Here is a 22,341-nt window from a genome sequence, read left to right as displayed (position 1 = left end):
TGCATCCTCTGTCATCTCAGCTTTCTGTCAGCTTGTTTCACACATCTCAGCTCTGTGTGTCGTGTCCTGGCTTAGTGTGCACTAATTCTCTGTGTCTAAGTGGGCCTTGTGGTAGCAGCCTGTAGTGGCTCCCATGTGATCAATCTGTGCCTGAAGGCCCACTTAGACAGAATCTAGACTGTACTAACATGGCCGTGTTTTGATCTGTCTCTGTCCGTTCTCTTTCACTCTGACGGGCGCCCCTGCAGTCGGCTGACCCAGGGAGACATTGGGCAGTGGGAGGACCCTGAAGCTGGCTCCGTGACAGAGAGCAAACCAGCGTCACGACACTTTTACCCCATTGCTCTGCTGCTCGTTAGCTCCCACTTACTGGTCGTGTGGCTCATTTTAAGTCTTGTTTTTCTGCTTGCAAAATATCAATAAATTGCTGACAATGCCATCTCCATTCACTCCTTTCTTTCTGTTTGCTGATGATTCACTTATGTCTCGTGATAATGGGATTTGATTGGCTTTCTCGATTGATTGCAATTAGAACATTAGTCAGTTATAGACCTCATCATGTATAGTTCCATTCCTGAGGGACAGCTAAAGGTTGGATCCGATCGATTTCAATTAAACAATAAAAGTTTAATGTTTTCTGGTTTATCAGCAATCTTTTCTGACTAACTCTTTCACCTCTTAAAACCTAACAAGACCTCTCTTTCTCTTGATTCTTGTTGAAGTTTACAAAAACAGTGTTTTTTCTAGTTATCAAAATCTAGTTTCCTCTTTCGTATCTTTTACATTTCAATATAAAAAGGTTACAAATGTGCCCTTACACTTGCTTGGGTTTGTACTTAAACTCACTGCAGTGTAGCCTTTTCAAACTTTACTCTGATATAAAAAGCATATTTGTTCTGGATCACTTCTAGCTGTGAATTAAGACAGTCTGCTGCACATACAGTATATGTACAGTATATATAAAAGTGTTAGCTTGGGACAACATTTGAGCTCTTTCTCAAAGGAAAAAAGTAAAACGTATGTTGTCAAGATGTAAGTTGCATATATAATACAATGCACACATTCCTATGTGGATTGGGCATCTGGCACTGTATCAACAATTCAAAATGGATGTGCTTTGCATAATATTTCTATTTATCATTTCTGCAACCGAGCTGACACGCTGAAATGTCACATTACAGTGTCCTCATTGTTCCTAAAGCAGATTTAGTATAAAAGCTAGAAGCTATCTGCTACTCGTTGGACTCACTAAGAAACAACACATTTTTAGGATTGTAGCTGGAATTCCTCAGTCTGTTCCACCATTCTGATTCTGCTGTTTGTCATTGTCTTTTAGCTCTGAACTGCAACATGGCCGCATTCTTCCAGTATGGTGTGCACATGTTGCTCTTTTTAACATTACTCAATGCAGAGCAATTTGAGAGAGGCAATTTAGCTGTGAATTCTGCCTCATATACAGTAGAGGATCAAAATGCGATTTAGGTAGCATTTTTTTAACAGATAGAGTCAAATCTTAAAATCAGGTTGTATAAAAGCAAAAAAAAAAAAGAGAGTGTACCCAGTTGCATAAAATCAGATAATCCAGTCCTGTTTTTTATTTGGATTATAGCTCCAGTTTTTGTTTTTCAAAACCTTGAGAAGGATTACACCTGACACCTTGATTACAGGGAAAATGTGATAAATGATTAAATTGGTCATACCAAGACTCTGAAAAGAAATGAACATGCTACTAGTTAAAACACAGTGACCTATTTCCTTTTATGCCAGAAGCATCCAATCCTTGTACTGACCTCATCTGCTTCTGTGTCAGCACATATACAGAAAAGAAATCAAGTATAGTTAAGAAGGACCTTTGTAGCTCTGAAAACCACATAGACAAAACCAAATAGTGGTCCTCTCGTACTTCAAACTTTGGTCATGTACTAAAGCAGAAATAGTTCCAGTTTCATTCTGACTTGCTGATTACCTCCCCAAAACTTTTTCCTCAAATATTTGAGGAGCGCTTGGCATTTAGCCTCTGCAAGCTAAACATGAAGCCAAAGAGTAGCTCTTCTGACTAAAAGAGCTACTCTTTTCAAATATAATGTCCCACACAGACTACTGTATGATGGACAGTTGGATTAATGGATCAAATTGGAAGCTAACAGAAGGCCTGTTGTTTTTTCATCGAGTTCCAGATCAGAAATACTTTCACAGATATAAGTAAGCCTGAAATCAGATTGTCCCATTTCTCACCACTTATACACTGTGCTGTTTACAAGCCGGTTAAATGCTTTACCACTGTGTTATTATCTCATAAAAGCAATAGAACCTATGGCAGAACGTACATCTGGAAAGCCTGTATTGTCACAGATTAGTCTATTTAGGTCTGAGTTGTTTGGTGTAGATGTGGTGGTGTTGTGATGGATGGCAGGGCAGCAGTTAAATGCATTCAAGCTATGCTGAGATAAAACAAAAACAAGTATCAGAAACGTCATGTGTTTGGAAACTATCATGTTTGATACATTATTGAAGCATTTGGAGACATGGGTTAGGACGGTATGAAGGACCTTTGAGGTAGTAAGACCTGGAAAATGAATCCAATCCTGGTGTGGCTACAGCTAGTTTTTGGGAATGATATTGAAGATGGCCATGCGGTTTTGAATATGAAGATGTTTGCTATTTCCCTGGCACAATCCTCTGAAACAATGAAAACAAAAGGAAACAAATATTAGCTGAAACAGTTTTTTATATAGCGGTTTAGAGTTCACTTTTTAAGGGAGATGAGCTTAGATAATTGTAGAAAAACAAATAATAATAATAATCTAGAGCAGTGGTCATGGTCCCTCTGGAAGGGTCAAAACGCCTTCCAAAAAAGTCTACACATGGAAACTACTTGTATTCTGCTTCTAGCTTTTCTTACAATAAATAACTATATGAAATTATTGTGTTTTAGGCTGTTACATTCTTTTGGGTAACCAATGTTTGGATAGGCTTTTAGTGCGTGTGAGGTTTGTGCGCTGTTAAATATCTCAAACACCTCCAGGAACAATGGGGATCCCCAGTCGCTGCCACTCTGATGTCGGAGATCAGAAACTAAATAGTTTGAGAACTCCGGCTCTCGAGTATTTACTAAAGAAGGACATTTTAAAAGTGCTGTGTGAAGTCTGGATGGTGAAAAACACTACACTGCTGGTTTCATTTGAAAAAAAAAAAAAAGAATTAGAGGAAGGATGAAGAGATATGCAGGGATGAGGGTCACCACTCTAAAGTACTCCAGTTGTGTTATACATGCAATTTGCTCAGGCCTGAGATGATACAACTTTCCAGACGCCAACATTAAGACATTTTGGTGCTATAGGTTTAGCCGTTAGTTAGCAATTATGGGCTTCATTCAAGACTTCCTTTACAAAGCACTGGTCCTTCTTCACACTCCGACCAGCATCTATAAGAAACAAGATTGGAGTTGGAGTTTAAATATTGGGTCCAAGTGCAGAGTGTTAGTTGCAGATGTCTGATCCTACAAAATGGAGCCTTTTACAATCTGTAATAGTCTTCCTGACTAAAACAGAGGAGACACATATTTTGGTAGATAGTAAATCTATTTTTCCATGAATTCATCTCCCCATCAGTTTTCTTTTCAACACTTTAGGTGTAAAATCTGCTACCATCTCATGTCTTGGACTATTTTTACTGAACATTAATAAACATTTCTAAATCTGTTGGGGTCCTCTTGTGCTCATGTCATTTAAAAACAACAGACAAAAGTTGTTGGTCAGCTGTTTTCTTAAGTGGATCTCCAGTGATAGGCATATGTGGTTGATGCAGTCTTATATTCATTAGTATATTTGATGTGTTTCCAATGACATACCACACTGTGAACCACCACATTTTCCCACACTACTGATTTAAAGAGGAAGGTAAATTTCATTGGTCCACCATATTATCTTACATTACGCTCCTTCTTCTTCTTGAATTGTCTTGTCTAATTCCTCTTTTGATGTTTATTAATGGTTTAAAAACAGTTTCCAGCATTACATCCATCTGGACTGACACATATTACAGTTAAATGAAGACACATACTTCATATAACTGCATGCACTGAACCATGAAATCCGTATATGACAGTGATAGGCCTATACTGTGACACCCCTAATCCATACTGCATCTTTCTTTTCCATTTCAACCAAGTCATGTGATTATTTTGTTTGCGTAACCCATGGCGTGATTATCTGTTTAAAGTACCCACTAAACAGAACTTCAATATCTTACCACTGTGTCATGCGAGTTTCCTACTTATACAGGAAAGAACCAAAAATACGTGATAAAAGGCGGGACATAACGATGGGATTAATATGACAGAATGTTGCTTCAACAAAGCTTCTTAATCGGCCTAAAACAACCCTTAGTGCAGGATGAGTCGTCAGACATTTGATACGTTTTGCAGGAAGATAAAATACATTTCTTTCGATCTAAAAATACTCCAATAATGCTTTATTGAAGTATATATGGAAGACAAATTAACATTTAACACAGGAATGGATAAAGTAGATTAAAACTGGAAACATTTATTTTACATTTCATGGGGACTTGAAAAATAAAATGTGGGCTTAAATATTACTGACTAACTAGTGAGTGTCCCACTCTTACGTTGATAGATTGTCAAAGATTGGCATTTTTTATTTATTTAAAGCACTTAGCCTACTAGTTTACCCTCAGAAATGTTAAGTGATACATTTCAGATCATTTTTTTCTGTTTGATAAGCAAATTACATTATTTAAGAAGACAACGTTTTTCTTGATTAAATGGAAAAAAAACTTCTGAAGAGTAAAAACAGACTTAAAGTTAAATCACAAACCAATATTTTGTATTATCGTCTTGTTTATATACTTGTGTTTCGAAGAAAAGCCTCATTTGAAGATTTTTATCAATCATCACACTTTTTTTTAAACCTATTCATGTTTACTTTTTTCCTTCCCATTTCTTCTTCTTTTCTTTCTTTCATTCCTCTTCACCCTATTGATTTGATCCCCAGAGAAGGATGTCGCATTGAGAACGTCCAAAAGAATATTAGATGCAGGAAGTATGCCTTCAACATGTTGCAGCTGATGGCCTTTCCCAAGTGTTACCGACCACCGGATGGGACGTATGGGAAAGTTGACTCTTAAGGACATGAACCAGGTGCTGAAAACCATTTATTTTTTCACAAGAAGTAAAATGTAAGCTTAGAAACTATAGTGAAAGTATTAAATGTTACTTTCAACTTAAGTAGTCACAATCATTTGCTGGATGTTTAATGTTTCTGTTCATTTATAAGGTTTTGTTTGTTGTTTTGTTGTTTGAGGGAGGGGGGACATCAGATTGTTTCACCCCATGCTGGATTTGACAGAAAACTGTTACATGTCAAATAAATGCACTTTCTGATTTTGCTCTCTTTATTTAGATTCACCTATGCAGTGATAAACATATATGACAGTGACAACACAGTTTTAACTTTAAGGTGCAGTGTCTTGGCCTTGATGTTTATACTTCTCTTCACAATGAAAAAGGTTTTTTTAACCTCAGTCAGAGTTTGTTGTTGTGAATGTGCGTCTTGTTTTACAAACGTTCATCTGTATTCTGATCTAGACTTCCCCTGCAACCTTTTAGACAGAGTCTCATTTATTAAGCAAGAGCTCTTCGACAGGGTGTTAAAAACATACCAAGATTTCTCAGCGTGATCTGCATCCTGATGCATTATATCTCATCCCATTCTAATTAAAGTAGCACTTGTCCATAACAGTTTGGTATTTCACAGTACAGGCCAATAAAATCACAGTGATGTACTAAAGCATGGAACTAAAATAGGACGAGGATTATGGACCATCATTTGTAATGCTGTATATGAACTCCCTTATTTATTTTTATATTCTGAAATGATTTTATATTCTAAGGGTTGATACCTTGGACATAAGTGCATGTATATGTATTGTTGTGTTACACATTGAACAAATAAAAGCATCTATATGGAGTTTAAATGTGTTTAAATGTGGACTTTTGTGATTTAATACAGTGTGTGTGTGTGTGTGTGTGTGTGTGTGTGTGTGTGTGTGTGTGTGTGTGTGTGTGTGTGTGTGTGTGTGTTTTATCTGTTATTGGTATGTACTGCATTGAACACTTTAATGAGTTGTGATTTAATCAAAGTGCTGCAGATCTAAAGTTATGTTTGGAGCTAATATAACTATTTCATTTTTTGGAATAGAATTAAAAATAAAAACTTTAGCCTCAAATCTTGGTCACTATAACTGACAATACTAATAATACCACAGAAAAAATCCACATTCTGCAAAATGCTTTACAATAGCCTGTAGTTTTGTTTTAAATATGGCTCCAAAAAAGTGTGTTTGTTGCCTCTTCTTGTTGAATGTATCCAAAGTATTGAATTCCATCAGCACTCCAGGTCAACTTATTCTTATTTGAAACTATTTCAAATAAGAACTAACTTTCATCAGTCAGCATGTTCAAACTATCCTCCCTTTAGAGCTGTGAACACCTCAAACTACATGAATGTTTGTAAATTTCCTTATGTTGAAAACAACCTTTTTGATAAACAGATTAAAACTAGAGTGGATTATCCAGCAGGAGACGTTAAAAATGTCGGTCGAATTATTGATTTTTCATCCACAACTTGTTTTGATTTTCTATTGTGTCATTCTGTAATTCAAGGACATAACATATGTCAGCTAATATACTCTGAAAATACAGAGCAAAATGCAGGCTCATCTATTTTAGCATTTTAAACACATGAACTTTTGCATTTCAAGAGAAAACCCCTAAGTTACAAAGTGTTGACCATTTGAATGGTGACTCTTCTCCTAAATGTTACCTAAACTCAGCTCTTAGGTATAATCGTAAGCCTCCTATTATCTTTGCAGGTCAATTTGACCTCAAATTTTTGACATCTCAAAATAAATGATTGACAATGATTTGTTTTTTATGCTTCATATTTAATGACTTTTCCCAATTTAATGGGGACAACTGGGTAAACATAAAATGATAATGATTAGAAGTTTACAATTTCCTGTACACATTGTACGTATCAGTGTTTGTAGTGGAGATCACTATTTTGTTTCCTTTCACTTCGGGTCTTTTTCAAACCGTCCACTACACCCTAGCCCTACCCACTACCCCTCCGTTTGCGCGAAGGCCCACCATATTAAGTCCATCTCAAACCACTTAGCGGGGAGTGGTAGTCACGGAAGGAGTGACCTATACAAAAGTAAGTTCCGTGTGTTAGTGTTTGTACAAACCAAAACACTGCTCCAACTAAGATGGACATTTAATATCGGCATGCAGACGTTAACAACTTCACCTGTTTATTGTTTTGAGGCTCAAATAAAAGCCTCCTCTTCTTTTCTTCCTTGTGTTGACGTGTTTTATATTTAAAGGGACTGTTGCAAAAACTAAAGAATATTAAATTATGTTGCAGACAACTTCTCACTGTTATTTATTTATCATTGTTGATGTCTTTGTAAAACTTAATTTCAGCTACAACAAAACAAATAAACGTTTTGCTGCTGTGATGTTCATTTATAGTCTCATTGTCTGTGCTTTCATTGAAGACAACCTGTTCTTTGATATTACAATAAATGAACAAAACATTAAATTATAAATTACAATAAAGAATGTGGGCTCCATCTGATCGTTTCGCTATAAGTCTACACTAATATAATTTACTAGAGAAAAATAATCTAAAGACTTTTACAGAATGTATTACGTACATTAATAATAAGCCGTTCCCCCAGGATGCCACTGAGAAACCATGGTAACACACACTTCCTGTTTCCACCTGAGAGAGTGAAGTTTGTCCCAATGCCTGCTGCTGTATTTCTACCCTACACCTGGATGGAGGGGACTTCATTCAGTTGCGAGTGTGACTTCTGACGGAGTGCACTCCATCATGGAAGGGGAGTGTGTAGGGGTTGGTTTGAAAAAGGCCCTTCCTCTCTTTTCCTACTGCACCTCCCGGGTGGACACTTCCTGGTTACTCCCTTTCTCCCCTCCCCCTTGATTGGTTGCTGTTTCCACTCTGTCACTGATTAGTAAGATTCAGTCGGAGTCACCTGCTCACTGCTTATTTAATACAGCTCTCCACTGCTCTCACATTTGGATCGTCACATGGTGTGGCAGTTAAGCACTGGTAAGGTGCAGTTCATTTTTAGTTAATTTCAATTTATCCTGAAGTATATTAGTTTTCCTTTTTTTCCTTCAGAAAGTAAATCTAATTTGACTTGTTAAGAGTTAATATATGTTATGTGCTAATAATATTTTATTTCTTTCAGCGTTGATGTTTCAAACATCCCATGTGTGTTTTTGTTTCCCAATCCTTAATTTGAATTGAAGAAATCTGTGTTGGATTCATGCATCCTGACCTGATGCCCATGATGATTCATCTTTGAACCCTTTTAGCTGTGTAAGCAGCTGCCAAATCCCTGCCCAGATCCAGACCCAACTCTTTAAGTTTTAATTCTCTGTAATTTTATTTTTACTAGCTATCTTACAAGGCTTACACAATGCACTTACCGTAGTCTTTCCCTACTTCCCCTTTTAATACTGGGTAGAGGCTAGTGTTGAAACACACTGACTTTTTGCATCATGCTTAGGGTAAAAAGGAAATGTCCTTATTTAAACGAGATGTGCCAAGAAAAAACAACAACTGTGAAAGTAGTCCTCATAAGAGTGTCATAAGAAAGGATTTGCGTTCAAGTTTTATTCCATCATCACAGTTTTATTTCTCAATGACGTGGAAAAGTCCTCATATGGTTTGCATAAAGTGCCTGAGGCGGTGAAGCAGACCAAACAAACAGGGAAAGAAATTGAACTTAGCGCAACTTTTTAATGGACGTAATTGATAATGATCAATCATTTAAAGATGACATCTGGAAGATAGAGTTAAGCTAACAGATATGGTTCAGATTAAATAAATAAAAAGAAACACTCTACAGTTATAATATAATTTACTGGCATGACAAAACTACAATTATATTTACTAGTGTTTAACAGTTAGCCTAATGAAAATCATGTCTAATTGTTTTTTACAGTACATGATGCTAATGTATGCTTCACCCAGGTGTAACTTTTATAAATGAACAACTAAAAGTTTGACAGTGACGCACAGTGACATTGTACACATGGTTAATCAGACAATAGTTGGTAGTTATCCTATACATTCAAACTACTGTAGGCTGATACACATTACAGTCATATCTCTATTATACAATACAGGACGTCTTTATTTGTCCCAGTTAGAAATTCTTAAAATGTGATATATACAAAAAAAAGTGCCACAACTCTTTACAAATATACATATTCACATCCATAGCTTATAGTTTTTATTTATTTTCACGTCTTATATGTATTCTCCAATACAGTCAACTCTTTTATTAGAAGACTTAGGCTCTTGATGAATACTGTAGTATTTCTAAGTGAGTATGCTTCACATGGTGGACAGCCAACCTGAAATTCAAAAGAGACAAATTAGACTAAGTTTGTCTTACTGGCGCTTTAAATATTTCTGCGATGAACGATAGCTATGAACATTTAGTTTCCAATAGTTTTCATTTGAGATTTCGTAACACCGGATCCATAAGTTGTTTTGCAAAATAGTTTAAAAAAAAAGTAAACTAAAAAAATTTGAATTTTTTATAAAGGACTTACATTACTAACTTCAGTAGGCAGGATGTCATTAAAATCAATGATGCAATTTACATTCTTTCCCGAAATTTCTTCCTCTTCGATGACCATCATCAACTCCAATATGTAACATTTCAGTGACATTTTTTTACAGTTTTTCTGGAAGAGAGAGAAATGCTTCAGTAACAGATTACAGACTGTGTTGACAAATCATGATGTATTCAAATGCTACACTCAGTATGTTTGTCAGAGTAGCACATGTGATCAGGTAGCAAGACATTTATTGTGTAGTTAAAAAAAGTACATTTAACCATTTTGTGGAAGAGATATTTTTAGGCTTTAATATGACAGTAGAAAACTGGAAAGAAAGTGGGAAATGACATGCAGATAGGAATTCGAACCCAGGCCTGTTAGAGGCTGAAATGTTGTGAAAAAAGTGTAACAAACTGGTCAATAATGTAACAAGATACTGAGCCCAAAACTTAGTAACTTTTTGCCCAAAATGTAACAAGTTATTACATTATGGGGCAGGTGAAACATTTTTCTTGTAGTGTAATGATTGTAAAACATCACAGAGTGAGTCAATAATTTAAGGAATGAATGGTTTATTACTTTAATGTAGAGTGTAGAATCATATACAAATGTCCCTGTTCCCCACATATACACAGTATGTATACGTCAACTGGACTAGTATTTATGCAGCCTATGGGATACTTGAACACCCCTGAAAGCCTCAACAGCAACATTTTGGGGGTCCCTGGAAAGAAAAATCACCTGCAATTGACTTTGTTATCTGCAGTGGACAAGCGAGAGAAAAAGAAAGTGATGTCCACTGTTAAGTCTGTGAATGCAAAGCGTAAACGATGTGTTTTCCTGTTTTGTGCAGCTGCTTGCTGCAGATGTGATTCGGCACTCTCTTGGGTTTGCTGCATTTGACAAGAAATCTCCCCACAAAGCGGGTCCGGGCGAGCTTGTGTCTGTCATGTGTCTGTCATAAAAACGATCCCGAACAGAAACATTACAACTCTCCATACGACATGTTTATAAGTATCCAAATGAATGTATTTTTGTGTCTAGTTAACACTGGGGACTGGGGATAATTTATTTCAGAAAAGGCACAAATTGGTGCATAAAAACTGATCAGAATGCAGGAAAAGGAATGCTGGTGTCCAAAATCTCCAGAACTTCCATAACCTATTGGTGAACATTATTAAACTGCCCCCCAATTATTTATTTTTTTACTTTAAGCCCTGTGCTGCCCTACAAAGCAAAAAGGCAGTAACTGCAATTTTGGTCAAAAATGAGTTATTATCATTTTCGTGACATTCATTGCATCCTTTATTATGTAACAAAATATCTTGTCTTAAATGTGTATCGTTTTGGAGAAAAACATTTTTTTTTTTAACAGTAACTGCAAAAAGCCAGAGTGAAACAAAGCAAAAACACAGTAAAAGCCATTACTGTTTTCTTGCTTTGTTTCATACCAGTTACTCATGCTTTTTATTACTAGCCTACATCTCAACCATGTTACTGCACAGTGATGTCACAACTTTAATTGAGTCACACAATGCTGTGGTCTATTCCAAATGAACTGTCCCCATTTGGGCCTTCATGGAACTTGAAATGTGAAATACTTTTTAAGCAGCCATGTCAGCACCAAAACACTGACCAAAAATGGTCAAATGGCTTTGGGCATAGTATATCCATGTTCAGGAAAACAAAGGATTCCAATTATTCTAAATGCAGCGTATCTAACACAAGCTGTGATTAAATGTTTTTTGAAGAATATGTAGTTACTGCCTTTTCCCTTGGTATTGTATTGGTATTGTGGCACATTTTTGGTAAGCAATACAAAGCAAGAACACAGTAACTGTAAAATGGGGTAAAATATCAAATAAAATATGATGATTGATATATACAAAGAATAAGCTCATATAAAGTAACAAAAATGCCACATGTCCAATAATATACCTACAACTACTTAGGCTGGACGAGGTGATAACTTTAGAGTCATTTTTCTCAGTTCTGCACTCCGCGTAGTTACTGCCTTTTTGCAGTCCTGCAAGTGGACAACACATGTTTTGAATCCAACCTGTGGTTCCTTTCCCCAATGTCACTCTCAACTTTCTCTCTCCACATTTCTGTTTCTACCGTCCTGTCTAAAATAAAGCCATAAAATGCCCAAAAAATACATCTTAAACAATAATTCTATTACATGGCAAAAAACAAACTTCTGTCATATATTTTATCAACTTACTTCAACATGATTGGCTGATGGAGTGTACAGCACAGCATCAGATTTCTGAAAAGTGCACAGAGTAAATCAGATGAAGTGTTTTTTTTTGTTTATTAAACAATAAACTATCTGCAACATGTGTGAAAGGGATATACTACAGAAGCCCTGATAGACAAGCGAGTTAAAAATAAAGTAAACCATTTACTATTGTCTAAATTTGATGTTAATTATCCTTTTCACGAATTAGTGCTAAAAATTGTCCTCCTGTTTTCTGAGTAAAGAGAAAATTACGCTTAAAATGAAAATTATTCCATCTGCCAAATCAGTCTTCCTTCCATTTTTATGGATAAAAAGGGACTTTTCGATGCAAGGAAAATCTGTTCTTCAGTCATACAATAAGGAGAGAAAACTCAGAATGTGTTCGGATTGTCCTTTCTGCACTCGGTTCCTAACCGAGGGAAATGACGCATTTAAGTGGCGGCCATGATAACAGTCGTTCCAATTCTCTAAAAGCTCAAGAAAGGTGGGTCAATACTTCCTTTATAACCCCTTCTAGCATAGGAAACACTGGACCATCCTTTACAAAAGGGGATGAGATAATATCACTGTACAATTCCTTGTGGACGCAATATTTAAAGTGACTTGCACATCGGACCATTCATAAAAACTAACGATCTGTTGGAGGAGAACTGGGAGACAATCTGCATTTGGTGTATATATATATATATATATATATATATATATATATATATATAATTGATTTGTCTTATAATTTGTTACTGCCTTTGTATTTATTTTATTTCTTTATTTTTATTTTGGGTGTGAAGAAGGTGAACATTGCTTTGATACATTCTTGTAGCATGTTAGAGTAGATGCATTGCTGTTATTTGATGTGGATTCCTATGATAAATTGTAATATAAAACATTGTTAGTAAAAAGAGAAAAAAGAAACAGTGCACTGCAATAATATGCTTTGAACAACTTCAAAAAATCTTAAACCCATATGTGAACTATGAAAGTTATACTGATGTTGTAATACGATCAAAGTGAAGTATCCTGGTAGTTCATGTTCCAACTATTTTAATTCCAACCTTATGATAAGTAGGATTATTTCACAGGTAAAAAGGCACAGAGGAAAGGTTTTTAGGTTTTTGTAGTCCATCTGTGTAAAATTGTAGTTTCACCACGGCAGACCCACATCACTAACTTCCACCACTATCGCATTATTGCTGCCTTGGGGAAAAGTGGTTGGGTTCAAAAAACAACGCAAAACTTTTCCCTAATTCCTTTATGAATTCTCCTAACACCTTTCCTTAACCCCATGATGTTTTCCACAAGCTTAAGGTAAAGTGGATAGTGAAAGGGACAATTCAAACGCACCCTGGATCTCCAGAACAGATTTTGTCCTCTGAACATCACAGAAAGCAGTCAACAGAATATAATTTCATACATAAGTACATAATCAAAATGTAGTTTATTGGTACCTTCTCTCACCTCAATGGAGGGTTTTATCCTGTCCAGGCAAATCTGGAAATTAGTTAAATCTCTCCCAGAAAGAGCATAGGTAGACGTACTCAAGAAGCTATAAGAGAGTAAGGAGATAGGAATTACATATAATCTTTTAAAGACATTTTGTATTGATTTCTTGAAATAACTACTTAAAATGTAAACATCTCTCTCTTCTATCTCCCTGTTAAAAGTTGTTTGTTTGTTGTTGTTTTGTTTTGTTTTGTTTTGGGGGGCGACTTATCTCTATCCAAATTGAACTTCAAAGAACAGAGGTGGTTCTGTGCAGATTTGAGATCCTTTTGATAAAAATGTATAATTTTGGTTGTAAAGGGCTACTGTGCAACTTTTTGATCCAGTAGATGACAGCTTTAAGCATCACCATGGAATCAAAACAAACTGCTGTTTGGCTGCTCCTCCTCCAGCGACACACCTCCAATCCCTCTCCCTTGGAGTTCGCACAGAGGACTATAGCGCAGCCGGCAGACAAAAATGTCCTTTGCTCAAGCTGCAGTTGCCCTGGCCCTGCAGTGTTGTTTAGGCAGGCTAATGTTAGCAAACTTTAGTTAGCTTGTAGCTTCACACTGTATGTAAATTGACACAGAATGACTGTAATCTAAAAACGCTTATAGGACATCAAAATAGGAAGGGAGAAGGCACTGTTATTTTTTTCTCTAGTCCTTAAACACTACTAACATTAAACAGCTTTTATAAGCCAGGAGAGGAGTCAGCAGTCCCGTCCTTGTAAACTTAATTTAACACGGCTTGTCAACAACACAACTAGTGGGAGTCACGCTGCTCACTCATTGTAGACAGTCATGAATCAAAGACACATTTACAGAGGATATACTGGATTTCTGACACAGTATATTCATGTGTAAAATGTTGCACATTCTTCCTTTAACTCAAATTGACATTTGGATGTAGATAACGTAGGTGTAAACAGTGGATATTGAACTGATTGAACATTACTTCAGGCCGTTGACTTGTTACATCTTGCAGACAAATTTCAACAATGATTCCTTCAAAGAATTACTTGTGTAATACATGGACACCGATTCAGTTCTTTACAAGTTTAAACTTGTACTTATGAGTTAAACAAAGTTACACAAGAGTTTATACAGGTTCACTTAATGACTCAAGTGTGTACTGATTGAACATACAGCATGACGAATGTACTGAACACTCATCTGTTCTTCATATATGTCCAAAATCAGACTGAACTTGTGTTATAGTTGGTTCATAGGTTTTTTCAGCTTTATTACTACCTGTAAACACTTCCTTTTCGTTATTCTCAAGAATGAAAAACCTATATTTAACTTTTGGAAAAACAAGTCACACATTTTTTGCCTACCTCAGAATTAAGAAACAAAGCCAGACCTGAGATTTGTGGCTCTCTTGACACAGGTTACAGGTCAACAGGAACAGTTCACCTCTCTGGAAAAAGACAAGAAAACTTGAGTGTATCATCCATCATGGTGTCAAGCATGAATAAGAGAAGTAAGACATTTCTTTTTCATACTATTATCATACTGTTATCATACTCAAGCATAGTCCTTAGAATCATGAAACAAGGGACATGATGGAAAACTGTCCATTGTGCCAATGGGTGGTAATACACATGAAGTTTGCCTTGATGTTGAGAGTGGTTTGAGAGCTGTATCTCAGATGTGGGAAAGATGTAAATCTTGGGAATCCAAGCAAAAGTCAAGTCAGATCAAGTTTATATAGCACATTTACAACAGCTTCAGCTGACCAAAGTTCTTTACATGCACACAAACCAATACTTATCAGGACTATAAATAGTCAGGGTCAATAGCCTTGAATTTCCCTCGGGATCAATAAAGTATCTATCTATCTATCTATCTATCTATCTATCTATCTATCTATCTATCTATCTATCTATCTATCTATCTATCTATCTATCTATCTATTTAGTCAATAGATAAAAGTCATCAAAAGGGTCAGAAACAACCATTCTAATAAATAAAAATCACCAAAAGGGATAAGAAACAACTATTCTTATAAATAGACAGAATAGGTCATGGGCTTTGACCCACGAGAGAGAGTCAGGGACTCATAAGGAAAGCAAGAAAGAGTGAGGGGCTCCTACGAATCATGAACCACGGGACACATCATCAGTAGTGTACCTTTGAGTCACAGAGTGTTTCAGCCTTTTAACACTCGACACCCTCATCAAAGGTGGCCAGCGACAGGGTGATGAAACAAAAGCTTATTTCCAATGTTCAATCATGAGAATTGCCCAGTTGTTTAACTGGTGCAGCTCATGGGACTATGCAAGGCAGGGGACGCCCTCTTCCCTGAGTCAAGCCTTGTTCACCCTCCTCCTGCAGGGAGGAGTATCCAGGATGTGTTGCTTCCATGTTATTTAATGATGGCTGAAACTGCTGGATTTGGAATAGTCCACTAAGCAGTTCAGATAAAGTGGGGGGGATTAGTGAGCAGGTTATGTTGTTGCTGTTTGAGCCCAGCAAGGAACCTTCTGCTTGATCCAGATCCATTTGCTGTTTCTTTTGGTGGCCTCAGAGACTGATCCAACTGTCTGTCACAAAGCTTGTCCATGGATGCCAAGGTCTTTCAGCAGCCTGATGGTGGAAGAAGCAAAACCTCTGCATCCTACTTCAACTGGATAGACTTTTGCTTTCCATCCTCATTGTTGAGTGTCTGCTGCCAGTTCTGTGTAGTGCAGTTTCTTGCGCTCATAGGCCTCTTCAGTTAAATTCTCCCATGGGACTGTAAGCTCTGTGATATAGACAGACCTTAGTGATGGGGACCAAAGTACAAAGTCTGGCCTATGGGTGGTGGATGCAATCTCAGGTGGAAAGATAGGTTGCTGGCCAATATCGACTTGCATCTTCCAGTCCCGGGCCATGGCGAGTTGTCCAACTTCTGGTTTAGTAAGGGGATGGTTGGGCTTCTTCTGTCCCTCTCGGATGAAGGTTGGGGCCATGATGGAGTTTGTTGCTCTCAGGGGCGAGGAGTTTGTTGTAATAGGATTTGAAGTAAAAACAGAATCCGATTATAAGGCAAAACATGTATGCTTTAGACCAGCTATACAGGGGCTACACAGTTGAGGGATACAATTTAAATCACTTTGTTTGACCAAAAAAAATGTTATCAGCAAACTGAAACAATACAATTTAGCTAGTTCCCCTTTATCAAATAAACAGGACATTGGTTAACACTACACATAAAGGAACAGTGTTGGCTGCTTAATGAAGTCATACCAAACAAAAGTGCACTATATAAAGCACAGGCCATATTTAGAACTAGATACCTATAGCCGTGCAACATATACAGCTGTACTGCATGTTTGGTTGGCCTGATGTGCTGTATTTCCACTTTCTTTCAGAGGTATTTTGGTCTATATAAATTGAAAACACCCCTTAAAAAACACAACTGATTTTGTCGACCAAAAACAACAATAAATAAAACCCAATGGACAATGTTTCAAAGATTGAAGTTCTTAGTACGGCTACAAGACTTTCCTCACTACCAAACGCTTTCATGCTTTAAGTTAAAGTAACGCTCTACTCTAGCTGCTCCTTGCACTGTGATTCTGATTCTGAAGTTTATTTTGGGCAATAAATTATAAAGTTTAAAACAAACAATACAGCAAAACAACAAAAATAAAATTACATCAGCAGTATTAGTGTGAACCCAACATGCCCGAAAACAAGTAGGCTGAAGCATGAGCTGTGATGGTAAGTCTAAATACATTTCAGTTTAAAATTCATTACACTCTATTCAGGGTTTTGTTTACAACTGAGCCTTCTTCACTGACATTCTCTGAGGGTCATTCATGGCATCGTTCCTAATTGCACTCTCTCTATGTCCGGGGGAAATTCCTGTGAGCAATTATGCTCTACAATGTTGCAACATTATAAATGGATATGTTGTACTCTGAAAAGATACATTTTTTAGCAAAATAGCATTTTTTTTGCTTCTAGTTGGCTTCTAGTCAGAATTCAGCTTGCTACTGTAGTCAGCTGAGTATAAGAATGAGAAGGCACATCATGGAGACTACGGAGACACAGTTTATTAGGCACCGAGTATTAATTACAAGACATACCTGACGACAAGTCAGCATTAAAAAGCAGTCATCTACTGTGGACTGAAGAGAATTTATATTTGAGCAAAATCATCAGCATTGTTGTATCTCAACAACCTGTAACATGTAGTGCAGGTCTTTGGTAGCACCTTATGCTGCTGTTTGTTAAAAAACAAGGGGTGGTACTCTGCTGCGTCATCTACACAGGAAAAATCTATACATTTAGAATCACAGGAAAAAGATGCCCAAACTTCTTATAACCCATACCAGTTTAGAGATGCGACGTTTTGCTTACAAGAACTAGTTGAAAATTAATTTTCTCCTTCTGCTGAGTGTGAGTCTGACTGAAGTCTTTATATTGTGTATTTAGGTCATATACTAACAAGCAGGTGGATACATCCTGTACACTGTCACATAATACTAACTGTGTTTGTTCAGGTGGATATGTTTGTTTAGAATTCATAAACTACAAGAAGCACTGCACATGTATTTTCTTCCATGAAGCCAATGAATGTGACTCACTCAAGAATTTTGTTTTAATTAAATTCTTCCAGTGTCTCATTTGACCCAGAGGCCAGGTGTGCCATGTCTGCTGTCAAAAGAACAAGGCGTATCGCTCCTGTTTAATTAGCTTCATTTAAAATGTGCATAATTAAAATGTGCATTATGCTGGAAAAAAGTTTGGTAAAGCATGTTAAATGTTCCACACAACACATGCAATAGGATGTAAAGCTGCAACAAAAAGTGAAATTCACTATCTATCTATATGCTGATTATTGTTTTTAACTCATTAAATAATTGTTATCTTTAAAAATAATTATGCCAGATATAATACCTTCAAATGGCTTCTGAGACAAAAAAAAAATCCAGACATTCAGTAACATCACATCAAAGTTTCTGTTCATTAACAAAGCACTCACTCAAGCAGAAAACAGATACATCAGTAACTGCAGGTAAACTCTAACCTGAAGGGATGCACCTTGTTTGACACAAAGTGGTAAAACTGGGACAGTGGCATTGTTGTGGTGTTAATGATTCGGAAGTGACGTTCGAAAGTGGAAGAACAAAAACAATTGACAGCAGTTGTGTGAAGTCGGTGTCTTACGAGTACAATCATCTGCTGCATCATGCACCATGGTCGTTTCATCATGCATTCTGCAGTCAATTTCCTTTTCAGTAACTTCACAGTTACATGAAGTAAAAGTAGAAATAGTTGTGATAAAGCAATGTATCAGGTTTAGGATATTTTGATAGGGGGATATTTTTATTCCCCCTATGATTATTGTTTTATCAGTTTTTAAACACTATTAAAAGGCTTGTTTTGAGAATAAGTGACATGAACCGATTTCAATTAGTAACAGCAAATGAATTAGGACTCCAACTATTGTTTCCTTCATGATACAACATGATACAGTTTACTTTTTATAAATATGTTCGCAACACAAAAATCCTCGATAAGTTTCATGGCTGTCCTCTCATTCAAGACTTATCAAACTAAGAAGCTCAAAAGAGAAGGTATGTCACCTTTACTGTAAGATGAAACACGTGTTTAAGAAATGTTGATAAATCTTGATCATTTCCTCAACAATCGTTAAATTGAACAGAAAAATAAATCACCAACAAAATGTTTTCAATTTTCTTCCAACCAACAAGGTCATAAATCTTTGCAAATATATATATATAAATACCCTAAACTCTTAACTTTCACTCATTCAGCAGACACATGTAACAGCCAGGCTTTTAATGACACACTGACTTACAACACTCTGCCTAGTTACTATTAGTTAAACTAACAGGACACATTTAAAACTTTATTTGAATATACACTAATGACTACATTGCCATGATTATGTACTCATTGTTATGTTTATTATTTATGTATATGAAAAAGGCAAACAATAATGAAGTCTTAATCCCTGCAGAGCGGGCAATGTATGTTATTTGAGTTATTTCAATTATAATCAGTGATAATAGTTTTTACATTAGAGATCACATTTGAGGTTTTTACTTTTACTTGTGCTTAGTAAGGGTGCATTAGTGATATCAATATTTTTTTTACCAAATAATATACTGATAATGACTTACTTGTCATAGTCAGTAAAAATAAGTTATTTCACAGCTGTACTTTTAAAATAGGTTAATAACCTTTTGTTTATGTGCACCTTTAAGTCAGACAAAGATCTCATAGATTATGTAGGCCTATTACCCATAGCTCTCAGACACCTGAAGAATCATGTATTTTAAATCAAAATCATGTTGTCCCCTGAAACTGCAAAATACATCCGAATTTCCAATACCGTGTTTTTCTACACTGAATTAATATGTATTAATATAGTATTAATATGTGAACATTTTATGTATTTACCTTAATGTATCTTTAACATTTTCTCATAATCCATTTAATCATTGATGTAACTCAAACAACTAAACTGATGAAGAATATTGCCTCAGTTAGTCTAGCCCCCTTTGGTAAAATGTGAAGGTACTTATAGCATGTTTGAGTATTGTTGCTGGGGTTTTTTTTGCTTTTGAGACAAATGTACATTTCACTCCTCTTCCTGTAACTGAATCTTTGGTTACTTTTAAAACATGAGTGACAAATGAATCTCCTAACTTTAATATAGGGCTGTATCGTTGTGATTTGCCTATTTGTCTACAAATTAAATTAAATGTAATCTGAATAATAAAGGACTGCCATTGAAATCTTTATATATTTTTAAAGTAGCCTAGTCAATGTTGATCTAACAGTGTTGTGTTTTGCATTAAGGTTACATTGAATTCATTCATCTTACTTTAGTAACTTGATACTTTACAAGAACCAAAACACTTAAAGCACGTTAAATAAATTACGATAACTATCCTTTTGCATATATGCTTAATATGGGCCTATAGGCCGACGTGAAATGGATGGTTTTATATTTTGTGAGGCTACAACAATAAGGTTTTGTTCAAAGACCTACCTCTAACCAGTGTGACCATATACGCTAAGCCATTTCTTTAGAATGAAAATAAACAGCAGGTAAATGGCTGCAGTCCTCATATACCTCCAGATGGGAACAGCTGTTGTGGGCAAGTTTGTAAAAGTTGAACTGTACCTCAACACAAGGAGGAGCATGTGAAAACCAGATCCCGACTTCTACACCAACCGAAAGTGAAACTAAACCAGCACCATTGTAGCTATTGCATTTGGCTTTAACCAAATAACCAGAATGTTCTCCGGCAGCAGCTGAAATAACCCCGCCTGACCCACGTGGATAACCTGCTTGACACACCTCCGACTATTACGCACTATTATATCTTGAGCTTTGTCACCTATCTTTAATTGTAAATTAAACCTGGTCTTGTTATCATGCTACAAGTAAAAGAAACCTGAGTTGCAGGTAGGCAACAGGTGGGTCACACCTTCGCAAACGCACGTAGAAAGTCGGTCTTACCGCGCGCTGGTCTCCGGGGCATGTGGGCTGGACGAGGATCACTGGGGGCACCGTCATGCCGTCTGTCATCAGCGTAACGGCAGCGGTTGCTGTCCGTCCCAGCGGGGATCACATTTTTGCATTTCACTTGTTCTTGTAAAGCTTCTCAGTCACATTGGTCTGTGTCCACTTCTTGTAACACCTGAGACGAACGCGAGCGAGGTCAAGATTTCGCTCCAGAAACCGACACAAACACGCCCTGCTGAGCTGAAGTTCACTCCTCCCAAGTGAGCCGTCATTTACAAACCCCGGTCAAACCAGCCGCCGCTCGAAATATGATGCGTGTCTATGAAAGGATTTACGGTAAGGGAGCGCCCGAAAGAGGAATACGGCCGCTTATTTTCGAAAACTAGATATATATTGAATATGAAATCAAAATGATATAAAAATGAATTACAACTATAATAGCCCTTGGCAGTTTAGGATGTATTTTTCTGAAAGGTTTTTGAGATTATATATATATATATGTGTGTGTGTGTGTATATATATATATATATATATATACACACACACACACACAGATTTGTCAAGAGATTCTTGTTCCTCGTGTGCATGTTAGTTAGTTAAAGGTTAATTCTGCTCAAATTTTTTGATCGAACTCAAAACTTGAATACATAATATTAAAATTAAAGCCGGATTAATGCCACATTACAGAAGAAACCAAAAACCAAGTAAACAAAGAATATTATGGGGACCAAATGGTCCATTTATGTAATTGGTTATGCTAATTGTCCCTCCTGTATTGATTCTTTTTTTCTTTTTCTTTTTTTTGCAGAAATTGAAATCTCATTCCACAGTGTATACTTCTTGATATTGTGCGCTGTCTGTCTGCTGGCACTCTGGAAACATCCTGAACAGTTGTCATTTGTCAGCTAGAGTTGTTGCTTATCTGCAAAAAGAAGAAGAGTTGGTAATTGTGTCCAACTTTCTTCCCTGTCAGCTGTCTACTGTCAGCTTTTACTGAAAGGAACAAACTATTACACAAACATGTGTAGGTCTATCCTTAAAAAAACGACAAATAAAACATAAGATGCCTTACCCAGTTTTTTGATGAGAGGTCAGGTGGTCTGGCTGCTGCGCACATAGCACAGTGGCTTTCTCTGTCAAACACTTATATAAAATGTTTAATTTTTAATCTTTAGTAGTGCATTATGACAACATAAAATATGAAGAGAAGCCGTCACACACCTAATGCTTCAAGTATTGTTTCAGCAAGCATATATCTCTGAAACAAAGTCTATAACAATAGAAAGTTAAGGTCATTACATATGACTGAAGAGCATTTGGACGTCTTCATCTTCTATATCTTCAGGGCGTGGTTTTCATATAAGCCAATCAAAAGGTTTCTACCACAACTACACAGGCAGTTTTATTTTCAATATAGATCATTTTTGACCAAAGG

The 22,341-nt window shown here is 36.5% G+C and overlaps 2 protein-coding genes across 4 annotated transcripts in view; one reads left to right on the top strand and one right to left on the bottom strand.

The window, feature by feature from the left end:
• The window catches only part of inpp4b (inositol polyphosphate-4-phosphatase type II B), a 133,189-nt gene extending 127,192 nt beyond the window's left edge, over positions 1 to 5,997 (top strand). For 2 of the 3 annotated variants that reach the window (XM_079337456.1, XM_079337458.1), the window contains one exon: positions 249 to 443. In XM_079337456.1, the coding sequence (XP_079193582.1) occupies positions 249 to 423 (175 nt within the window). In that variant the 3' untranslated portion in view covers positions 424 to 443. Of the gene's footprint in view, positions 1 to 248; positions 444 to 5,015 lie in introns of those variants that run through there. The other variant, XM_079337457.1, reaches the window with a different exon arrangement.
• A 2,844-nt stretch (positions 5,998 to 8,841) lies between these two features.
• On the bottom strand, positions 8,842 to 21,132 carry il21 (interleukin 21). Its single transcript, XM_079336908.1, has 6 exons — positions 20,901 to 21,132; positions 14,749 to 14,831; positions 13,383 to 13,470; positions 11,910 to 11,954; positions 9,677 to 9,811; positions 8,842 to 9,475 (listed from the first exon to the last, which is right to left on the bottom strand). The coding sequence occupies exons 1-6, from the start codon at positions 20,967 to 20,969 to the stop codon at positions 9,362 to 9,364; spliced, it is 534 nt and encodes a 177-aa protein (XP_079193034.1). The 5' UTR covers positions 20,970 to 21,132; the 3' UTR covers positions 8,842 to 9,361.
• Between the last annotated feature and the right edge of the window lie 1,209 nt (positions 21,133 to 22,341).

The sequence above is a fragment of the Symphodus melops genome, assembly GCF_947650265.1.
Source record: "Symphodus melops genome assembly, chromosome: 2".
Classification (NCBI taxonomy): Eukaryota; Metazoa; Chordata; class Actinopteri; order Labriformes; family Labridae; genus Symphodus; species Symphodus melops.
The sequence above is the reverse complement of the archived record's forward strand: the minus strand, read 5'-3'. Positions and strand labels throughout refer to the sequence as shown.